At 37.5% G+C, this 12,159-nt stretch overlaps 1 protein-coding gene across 1 annotated transcript in view; it reads left to right on the top strand.

Moving 5' to 3' along the window:
• The window catches only part of LOC124258537 (proto-oncogene tyrosine-protein kinase ROS-like), a 162,838-nt gene that overhangs the window by 33,708 nt on the left and 116,971 nt on the right, over positions 1 to 12,159 (top strand). Inside the window, 1 exon segment of the mRNA XM_046692606.1 lies at positions 2,594 to 2,650. Coding sequence (XP_046548562.1) covers positions 2,594 to 2,650 — 57 coding nt within the window.

Genomic DNA, 12,159 nt, shown 5'->3' with positions numbered 1-12,159 from the left:
ATACATCAGTTATACATTTAATCTTAGCTACTTGTATTAGCAGGGAAAAACCCCAAAGATGTGGTGGTGTGTACTGATTTACATGAGGTGTGAAGTGGGAAGAGTTTTCGCAAGGTTGGCACACAATCTTCACGCCATCAGACATGAAAAACAGAGCTGCCTAGTCAATAATCAATCAGAAAGTGAAATTGGAAAAGGGATGTGTATTTGTGTTATATAAGTGCTGTGTGCAATCAATTTTACCAGCTTCTATTTGTCTCCAACATGTCCTTTGTGTTTGTGATGAATGTTTAAATATTTGTCACATCAAATGACCCATTTTGATGAACATGAAAATATGCTGATGTGGTGATAAGGGTTTGATATTGAGTGTGATTTATATGACTGAATGAGTTTGAGAGTTGGCATGCTACAGAAAATGATTTTGTCTGAGGAAGGGATGACCCTCAATTACAGGCAGGGGATATTTGTGGACACACATGAGAATCTAGAATAACACCCAGCCTCTTAAAATATATACTTTTTGTAAAAACTAGCAGGCACACTTATATACCATTAAAAAAAGTAGGGGATATTGGATTTACAAGATTGATAAAATGCAAATGATGAAGCCAAGGAGGAAACAGATGATGAGAAATTAAGGGAAAATGTGACAATTTATTTCATTCCTTTGGAAATGTTTCATCTGTATGGATATATATTACTTTTTCTCATATGCATTGGCATTGGCTAGTGGTATGCTTGATAAATGGAATATCACCTACTTTTTTGAATGGTATATTTAAAATGAGATGCAGAACCTGTGGAAAGTCTAGACTTGCGTTATTTTGTCCTACAGTGTTACAGTATGACTTGTGGGGAAGGAATACTTTGGTTCAGGGACACTAGTGAAACATTGTAAACATGCCCCTGTTTTACTGATAACAACATCAGTATTCTTGCACAAGTCTTTAAGGTAATAAATGATAGCTTAAATGATAATTTCTAAAAGAATATTATTAAAAAGAACACATTGTCCCTCGAACAGACTGGTGTCCATAGATTGTGTGCAAAATCTATACTTGCCTCTAGATAGATGATAGAATAGCTATACATCCATTGGCTTAGCATTCAAGACAGACTTGGAGCAAGGCTACAACATCAACCTATATATATTATTTGTTTGATTTACAAAACTTGAAGAGTGATGGGGTATCCTTGTGGTTAAAGTTTCTGCTCATCACGCTGAAGGCCCGGTTCAGTTTCCCACATGGGTACAATACGTGAAGCCCATTTCTGGTGTCCCCCGCCTTGATATTGCTGGAAAAAATGCTATATGTAGCGTACTCTCTCTCTCTCTCTCTCACTCACTCACTCACTCACTCACTCACTCACTCACTCACTCACTCACTCACTCACTCACTCACTCACTCACTCACTCACTCACTCACTCACTCACTCACTCACTCACTCACTCACTCACTCACTCACTCACTCAAAGTTGACCTTAAAGTCATCACCGTCCTCCTTTAAGGTTGTGGGTCCTCTTTGTTTCGACACTGAATGTGGTACACGTTCGTAAGCAGCCTCTATATGTTTGCAATATGATACACATCAGTTCTTACCTCTCGCCTATGAAAACAATGTATAAATAATCCACAATAATATTTTGACAACAGTTTTATGTTTGTCTGACACAGTAGTGTCACAGTGACAATACAAACAATGTTAGCTTCCATTTGGACTCACTTCATTGTTTTCACATACATAAACTGTCTCTTCAAGTTCAGAAGGCCATTCACTGCAAACAACTGATCATGTTTTTTAAACAGTTGTGCACTATGTGATTGTATTGTAGCACAGCTTGGGTTGAAGTGATGGGCATTATTCAAAGAAACCAGATAAAACTGTTCCCTTTTGAAACACATTTTTACACAAAATATTGTTTTGTAAGATGAAAGCTACAAAATTATTTAAATATTCATTAATAATCTCTGCTAAAATCAGTATTATGAGAATGTACTTGTGAAACATTTTCTAATAGTGATGACACCAGATTTTTAGAGACAAACACATGCAAAGTCAAGTCAAATAATTGTTCAAGGCAGCACTATATCAATGAGAGTTTGAAAATACCAATTTTGTCATAGTTTTTCAAATAAGACTTTAATTATGCACTAGGAAATATGGTATGTAATACAATCTCAGCAGTGAAAATGGCGCCAATACTAGCCCCTAATTAATACATCATCTTATACCAATAATCACGGGCTGGTATCAACCTGTTAAGAAATGTTTGCAAGTCGTGTATGGATGACTTTATTTTAATGCTGCTTTGAACAAGATTTCAGGTATCAGTAAGCCTGTCAGATTATGCTGAAGCCCATAAACATGGTCCTAACAAACCTAGAAGTCTAGTAACCCTATTTCTTAATAAAGATTTGGTTTTTATTTATGTGAGTTGTCATTCTGTATTTCAGCTGACAGATTTGAATCACATTTCAGTAATAATGATTCACTTGATTATATTGTAAATAATAAACACTATTGATTATGAGCCTCCAATGGCAAGACCGTATTTCTGGTTACATGTTTTTAATCTCGCTGTTTTCAGATACAGTCCAGCGAAGGAAGCTTGCTCTTTTGTGATGAAGATTGTGGCAGAAAACTGGTATGTCTCTTTTTCTAATTTAATAGTTTTCTTGGAACCGAACACCTTGTTGGCAACTATTGTTTACATCGTTGTTTGCCATTGTAGTTAAATTCTGATATTGATATTGATGTGCCATTGAGAATGACATCTGATAGGGATTATACTTTTGCACTAGTTGCTTGGATATATATAAATATCCTATAATAATAATAATAATAATATTCATTATACTTTTTGGTTAGTATATGAGTGAATGGAAGCATGCTTTTTATTGAATATTCACTTCCATGATAATGCAAGCTATGGAAAGGAAGAATTTAGATATTCTGGTAAAATAATAAATCCTTGTTTCTTGTTACCTGACTAAGAGCCTTTAATTTTCAACTCTGAAAGTTGATTCATCTGTAACTAGTTGTCAAGAAAACATTGTTATGACAAAATGAGTAATGATAGTTACCTGGCACCTGAAACATGGACCACAGGTATACTTTCCCCCATTACAACAGGAGCCTTGAAGAAATACATGATTGATGCGATGTGGAATTGGTTGGATGAAGATTTGATGCAATTATTCTACATATCTGCAGTATTCAGGAGAGTGATGATGCATGTCTCCACAATAACTTGGTTCTGTGCAGAACTAACTTCATTTGCCTGCCCATTGACATGCTGTCTGAGATTGTATATTGGCCATTAAGCAACTGCTGTGTGTGGTATATAATCCCATAACTCACCAATCAAGTACAGCCAATTAGCATTGATGTGTTACAGTGCGATATGCTATCTTGGTTTGGTGGACTACACAGTTTGTGGGGGCTACACCACAGGGGCATGTAGCTATTACCTTAGTAATGGCTGGAACTAGCCATATGTATGGAACAACATCATTCTGATTGGCTACTAAATCATACCATGCTTCCTTGAAGAACCTCATCAGCATGTACCAATGTTTGCTTTGGCGCCACTGCAATAACCGAAGATAACCACCTTGGGTTTTTTCATGGAGTAATTAAGCATGTAGCTATTTGTTGAACATGTGGAACATGGTCATTGACCTCTTGGGTGACCTTCACAGTAGAAGCTACCAGGGATCTGTTTCACAGAGACCTGGCAGACAGACTAACATAGGTCCAATGTTAAAGGGGCAGTGGGGTAGCCTAGTGGTAAAAGTGTTGGCTCATCACGCCGGGTTCGATTCCCCACATGGGTACAATGTGTGAAGCCTATTTCTGGTGTCCCCTGCCAAAATATTGCTGGAATATTGCTAAAAGCGTCGTAAAACCATGCTCACTCACTCACTCACTCTATTGTTATTGATCGTCATGATATGACATGATAGTATGGCATTGAATTTTAACTCACTATATTTAGGTGTGAGTGAATGTGTGATGACTTGTGTCTTGCAGTGCTATGAACAATAGTTCGGTTTATAGTATGTTGACCTAAACTGGTGCAGGTGTTTACCACTTTGGTGAAACCAATGACGCTGGTAGACCATCACAGAAATGGCTCAAGCAGACCAATGATCAGAAGAATGACGCTGGTAGACCATCACAGAAATGGCTCAAGCAGACCAATAATCAGAAGAATGGCTGGTAGACCATCACAGAAATGGCTCAAGCAGACCAATAATCAGAAGAATGACGCTGGTAGACCATCACAGAAATGGCTCAAGCAGACCAATGATCAGAAGAATGGCCCTGGTAGACCATCACAGAAATGGCTCAAGCAGACCAATGATCAGAAGAATGGCCCTGGTAGACCATCACAGAAATGGCTCAAGCAGACCAATAATCAGAAGAATGACGCTGGTAGACCATCACAGAAATGGCTCAAGCAGACCAATGATCAGAAGAATGGCCCTGGTAGACCATCACAGAAATGGCTCAAGCAGACCAATGATCAGAGGAATGGAACTGGCAAACCAGCACAGGTGCTGGCAACTTAGTGAACAAAGGAAAGGAACAGTTACTGGCTAACCAATGTTCACAAAAGTCAATGATCACATAAATAGCTCTGGCAAACCAATAATCAAAAGATTGGCACAGGCAAACCAATGAACACAGGACTGACTCTGGCAGACTAAAGATCAGGAGAATGGCAGACCTGTGTACACAAGAATAGCACTCACAACTCTCCACAGCAAATTGCAGAGGTGTCGATGGCATGTTGGTCTTAATACTTCATGCTCATGATGTAGTTGGACACATACAATCAACTCTGCTTCTGGCAGAGATTTATTTGTGAATGTGGAGAGGGTCCTGCTGCTTTCATTACTGCATCCATTTCCAGTCAGTGCATGATTTGTGGACAGCAGTATCCTAGGTTTCCCTCTATCAATTATCATAGACGTGTTTCCAGATCTGATGGTTGATTGGACACTTGTGTTTCTAGTTACCTCGATAGTCAAAGCTTAAAAAAATATTGTTAGTTTCCATGGATCCATGGAAATCTGAAGAGTTGTGGTTCTGTGTTTTCTGTATGTCAAAGTTCATTTAATATGTAGGATTCAGTATCAATTCCTCTGTATCCTAATTCTGCCGACAGAATATTCCTGATATTCAGAGCACTAAATGTGCAATCCACGGGCATGTTTTTACATCCAAAATATGATTAAAACTCTATGGAACAAGATTGTTTTTTATGTTAGAATAACAAGTCAAATCCCTTGGTCATTTTTTTCCAATAAAAGTAACTTGTGACATTGCTGTGTCCTTTCATTTTACACGTCTGATCAATGTCTTAGCCTGTAGTATTTGGCAGTAGGTTAGCACTATTGCAGGGCTCGACATTCACGCTGTCCCACTAGCTCGGGTCTAGTAAAATGTTGACAGGACCAGTGCAACTTTGGTAAGTGCTATCCCGACGGTCTAGTAGATATTTAAGGCTGTCAATAAGAGTCCCTTAGCAGGACCAGTAAGAATCTGTAAGGGCCAGTGATTTCTAAAAGTTACTGGTCCTGTGCTCTTGTTCGGGAATTTGGGTTAATGTCAAGCCTGTATTGTAATGTTTAGATTCTGTCTGTAGGATTTCATCAGAATTCACCAACATGGAACCAGATTAGATGTATTAGTGTATTGATTGCACAAAAAGCAGTGTAGGATGAAAATGAACCCCAAACAAAAGGAAGAAATCTGCAGTTGTCTATGCATCATAAAGCAGCTAGATCCTCACAGCACTGCTAAAAAAACCTCCTGAATGATGTTGCATGTACATCCTATTTCCCCCAAAACTGTTTAGTGATTAAAATCAGTTAACAGGAATATATTGCTTACTACCTTCATCATAAAGATAAAACTGAGTATGTTTGAAGAGCAATTTTATGGGAGAAAGTTCATACTCAAGTATGAAATGTTATTCTATACAGAAGATGTACTGTTTGAAACAGAATTGCTTTACGGCTCGTTTCACAAAGCATGTAACACTAAGCATCAGAATCTTCATTCTTGATACGATCCTTGCTGCTTTGTGCCTGCCTTAATTTTTGAGTGGTTATTCTGTGACATTGATGGCAGACTTTGTGGCTATGAATCTTTATCAGACTAAACTTTATTTGGTTAGAAAATAAATTTGCCTCCAACCTCTCAGTTTCAATAAATATTGTGCCTGTTAATGCTCTGCTGGTGTCAAGGTATTTATTTGCGTTCCTACATAAGCAGTATGATATGTGTCATCAGTCCTATTCCAATCTTCTTGAGGGTTTTTGTTTTTCTATCTAATCTTGTTTAAATCCATTTACGAGTTTTACACATTTGATGTTAATGATATGTAATTTTGTAGTGAACTATTCTTTTCACACATTTTAACAAAAGGGTTGCACACTTCAATTGTATCAGGGGCGGTGGGGTAGCCTAATGGTTAAAGCGTTGGCTCATCACGCCGAAGACCCGGGTTCGAATCCCCACATGGGTACAATGTGTGAAGCCCATTTCTGGTGTCCCCCCCCGTGATGTTGCTGGAATATTGCTAAAAGCGGCGTAAAACCAAACTCACTCAGTCAGTCAATTGTGTCAGCTATTCTCATATTTTCCCCTCACATTATAACTATAGTGACAAGGACAAATTGCAGATCACTTCCTTCACCTTTCAACTTAGCAATGTCAGCTGATTGCTGTTATCAGCTTAAAGAGATTTCACGGTTTATTTGTTACATCATACCTTGTCTTCAATGTCCATTGGTTTGTTCACACAAAGTGATACAATATTGTACCTGTTTGTTGTCATATCATACTTGGAGATAAATCTGTATATCTTTAGTAAGTACTTAGCTCCTGTTAAAGGTTTAAATTGGTCAATCAAAAAATCCCCCCTAGGTTTCTCTTTACAAACATGCTTTGTGATGAGATTAATTTCTGAATGACATTATTTACACATATTTGAATATTTTCACTTTAAATTTGTTGGAGCAAGAAATCATAGCTAATATACAGCTTCATTGTACAATTACCCAAGGGAGGGGGACAAGTACAACATAAATCTGAGGTGTTTATATACAAATATATATATTATGACAAGATGTGACATTTTGCAAGTTAAATTTTTGTTTCAGTCACTGACCTTAAAGTTTTAACAAATAATATCCATAAACCAAATGTTAAACAAAACACCCAAAATGAACACATTGACACCAAAAGCATCACAATCCTGAGAGATACAGAGGCTGGCTATAGATTTACATGTGGCATAACTTGCTCTTTCTCCTGATTGCCGCAATAATTCATTGGTTGGATGAAAAGTTAAGGAGGAACACATATGTTCCGGAATTAATGTAGTGTGAAGATGTAGAGGCATACATGACAACACAAACCTCATTTTCATTACACTGTTTATCTTCATGTTTATTTTGATTCATTAACTTTCATGCTAAACATATTTATCATTGCAGAATTTGAGACAGATGTCTTCAGCTATGTCAGGCATTAGTAAATTATGGCATGACCCTAAGATGGAAATGTATGTATAAATATATTATGAGTATTAACTACAGATGCTATAAAATGAAAACTTTAAATTATATTTGTAATATTGCAATCCAAAGCACATACATAGTTTTTATTCTTAGTTTAAGATTAATATTTCTGTAATTTAAGTAATTTATTTCATACGTTCGTTTCATCTGAAATTGGATTAAGACTCAGTTTTTGATCTTATCACTTTCTCAAGAGCACATTTATTTGCTTAAAACTTCACTCCTTTAATATAAGTTTTTTTATTCCCTGAAAAGTATGCTCTTGATGGTATCCATAAGTGTGTCTAAGAGAGTGTAGTGCCCTTGACTGTCATCTGAAAGTTAAGTTGTAGCCAGTGTCAGGCTGTGCCTCGAAGTGAAGGTGATTGGTCAATAGCGGACCATGAAGAGGTTCGTCCTGTGATAGGAGATGTGCTAGCGAAAGCATTAAACTCTCAACTCAAATTGATCTGTCTCAGGATGCTGATTGATCAAGCCCTGGGTACATCCTTGGTGCCTATTATTAGTCTTGAGGAAAATATAATCACTTTAAGCTACGAGTGTTCATGCTGTTTGGTGTTTTATCTGGGTGCAAATCACAAATCGTAAAGTAATTGGGCCGAATATACACAGATGAACATTATTCTTAGTTAGATTACTGTCTCTGCAGCTTTAAATGAAGATGTGGTCCAAGTCCGTGGAGAATGACATTCTATTTGGGCAACAACTCTTAGCACTAGTAATCGTAGTAAAAACCAGGAATTATAGCAAGCTTCATTTTCTCAAGTATCATTGTCCCAATTATTGACAATTGATTTTCATTTCTCATTAGTACATCACGAATTTCATGATCATTTCAGTGTTATTGCACAATATACAGTTGTTCCCATAAATACTTTCACCCCTTAAATGTATGAATCCCAGAATGGAGCTAACTGTACATATTAGCATGAGTATATATGTTATCATGTTTTAGACATGTGGGGTCTTCCTAGTTTGTTTTCTGTATTTACTTATTTAATAAGTAAACAAATGGTAGGTAAATGGAATGTAAAAATAAATAATTAGTTTTATAAACCAACTGCTCACCCTATCATGATAAATGATTCAACACTTAATGATATTTTATTAAGCTATTAAAGGACGATCTATGTGTATTCAATGGCTAATATTACAGTGTGTGTCAGATGCCTGTTGAAACTACAGATCTGGTCATTGCTCTTTATGTCATTCTGGGTGAAATTTACTGTCATTATTTCACTGCTAATAGCTGATGGCGCTGGACCAAACAGAATTTTAATAGACTGCGGTTTGGGACTAGTGACTAAGTGATTGTGCTGTTATGTATGAGTGAAAGATTAATATAGAATTACAGTGTAATTTTTTTACAGGATATAGTTTTAATCTTGTCTGTTATACAGACCCTGAAACAAATATATCCAAGAAAGCCCATGCAAGTCTAGAGTATGTGGAAGTGTAGATCTCCATGGTTTAGGTTCCTGAAAATTAAGACTGACTGACTGACTGAGTTTAGTTTTACGCCGCTTTTAGCAATATTCCAGCAATATCACGGCGGGGAACACCAGAAATGGGCTTAACACATTGTGCCCATGTGGGGAATCGAACCCGGGTCTTCGGCGTGACGAGCCAACGCTTTAACCACTAGGCTACCCCACTCGCCCTGAAAATTAAGAACGTCTCTGGGCTCCTTTTCATTACATTTTATGAATACTATTTATGAACATTTTTTTTCTGTAAAATATGTTGATTTCAGAGACTAGATGTTAGTTTTAACCAAACTGTTTAGCTGCTTGTCCTTGTGACGTCACAGGGTCACGGGGGACACCGATGAGTGAGTGAGTGAATGAGCGAATGAGTTGAGGTTCATGCCACTTTTAGCAATAGTGCAGCAATATCATGGTGGGGGATGAAAACACAATGCCATCTGGTGGGGGACACCAGAAATGGGCTTCACAATGTACCCATGTGGAGAATCAAACCCGGACCTTTGGCATGACAAGCAAACGCTTTAACCACTAGGCTACCCCACCGCCCTGCAACACCGAGGAAACAGCTGCTGTTACTGCTGGTCCTGCCGCACATCATGTTGCATTAGATTGGATGACTGCCTTTTCATTTCAGTCAAATCAAAGAAAGTGAGACTCTTTCCTGCTGTCAATGACATCATTTTAGCATGATTGCAAGTGTGATGGCTGCAGTCATGGCCATCACGCTATCGGTATTGGGACAGGCAAGGGTGGGTCGTGCTTGAATGATCAAGCATTGGTGTCATTAGAATGGATTGAGAATGATTGGAATATTATTAGTTTTACTTAATAGGGAATCAGCGTAGAAGGTTCGTGATGACATCTTGAATGAAATCTTAAAGGTGAGTTGGAGTTGACATTACTAAGTTGAAAGGTGAAGTGATCTCCAATTTGGCCTTGTCAGTATGGACATAATGTGAGGGGAAATGACATCTGTATTTAGATCTGTATTTAGTTGAACAGGAAAATAGCATCTGTATTGAGGTGGATAGGAAAACATCATCTGTCTTTTGACTTTGGATATGGAAGTTGTGTTTTTTGGGTTTTTTAAGTATTTTTATTTCCCAAAGTACATTTAGTGTTTTCATAATACATTGCACAAAACATCATACACAACATCCTCATCATCAATTTGTTGTTGTCGGGAAGTTGTGTAGTGGGTGAGTTAAAGACTGATTTCATTTCACACCCTATAAAAAGTTGACTAAAATGAAAACAGAGTGCTTGAAATGGTTTGAGGAAGGTTTTATGGTAATATCAGATTATTTTGCTATTATATACATCCTCTTCCTTTAAGAAGTTGTTGTATTTATACAAGCCAATGATAACTGCCTTGTATGAGGGTAGGAAAAACAGTTGTACTTTAGAAGTTAATATGAGAAGTATTGATTACATGAGGTTAATCTGAGAAATGTCAATATTGCACTAATTTGAATACATTCACATTAAATTCAATGGAGCAAGAAATCGTGGTTAACACATAATAACGTCATTGTACATATACATTCAGTAGGAGCCGAGTACAAACAGGCTGAGCCCTTTATGCATGTAATATGACAAGATGGGACGTTTCTATACATTGCCAAAATGGGAATAACATGACACCATTGTAGAGTGAGTGAGATAGTGAGTGAGTTTTATGCCGCACTCAGCAATATTCCAACTATATGGCGGCGGTCTGGAAATAATCGAGTCTGGAACAGACAATCCAGTGATCAACAGCATGAGCATCGATCTGCGCAACTGGGAACCGATGACGTGTCAACCAAGTCAGCGAGCCTGACCACCTGATCCCGTTAGTCGCCTCTTACGACAAGCATAGTCGTCTTTAGTGGCAAGCATGGGTTGCTGAAGACCTATTCTACCCCGGATCTTCACGGGTCGACATGAGTGTATAAATTATGTAGAAAGGTAAAATTTCTTCTTTTTTAAAATACTGTATTCAAGACATGCTATTAATGGAAATGAGTTAATATTTATTGTCACAGCAGCAATATTTCAGCCATATATTGTGACGAGAACAATTAATTATATTTTTCATTGTAAAATAATATGACACCATTGTAGAACTTATGTGGAAAGATATTTATTTCTTATTTAAAACTACTGTGTGCTACACATGCTTTTTATGGTGAGTTATTTTGTACAGGATCTACACATTGAGTTAAGACAATGGTAGCCACACATTCTGAGTTACTTTTGAAATATAACTTGGATACTGAGGCTGAAGGGCGCATAAAGATAACGATGAAGGTGGAAATGAGCCTCATCGTTGACTTCTTCTGATAGGTGTGAATGTCTTTACCTTTGTCATTTTTCTATCAGCCAATAAGTACTGTGTATAATGAGATAATCTGTATTACAACCTCTGCTGGGAGGCTGTAACAGCAGTCACTAGGAAATGCTAATTACAGATTTCATACCTATATAACCATATGTCTACAGAGTGAGTCAGTGAGTGAGTGAGTTTAATTTGACGCCACTTTTAGCAATATTCCAGCAACATCACGGCAGAGAACACCAGAAATGGGCTTCACATATTGTACCCATGTTAGGAATCGAACCTGGGTCTTTGGTGTGACAAGTGAACACTGTAACCACTAGGCTACCCCACCGCCCCACATGTCTACAGAAAGTATATGCCTGTTTTAAGTGATATTGGTGACTAGCTAAGCTGGAGGATAATATTAGTTCTGGTGGCATGTAGTTGTAAAGAGGACATTTCAACAGATCATTTTCTTTATCTTCTATTCCATTCCATACATATTCCAGCAATGGGTCTGGGCCTTTCCTACTGAGGTAATTACTATGAAAAGTGCTGAAAAAAACTATGAGTATTGTGTGTAGCTAATATGCAGGTTCCACAGAAATAAAATGTCAGGGTAGTATATATACTCCACATGAAAATAGATTGAAAGTGTCACAACCTTGATTACTGCAGCAATAACTACAGGTGTAAGGCAGCAACAGGCTGGTGACTTCTTCATTTGTGTTAGTAATGTAAGACAGGTATGAAAGAAGGGATTACAACC

Source organism: Haliotis rubra, unplaced genomic scaffold (genome assembly GCF_003918875.1).
Source record: "Haliotis rubra isolate DU_JTF1 unplaced genomic scaffold, ASM391887v1 Scf697, whole genome shotgun sequence".
In the NCBI taxonomy this organism is placed as follows: domain Eukaryota; kingdom Metazoa; phylum Mollusca; class Gastropoda; order Lepetellida; family Haliotidae; genus Haliotis; species Haliotis rubra.
This window is presented reverse-complemented; position numbering and strand designations above follow the sequence as displayed.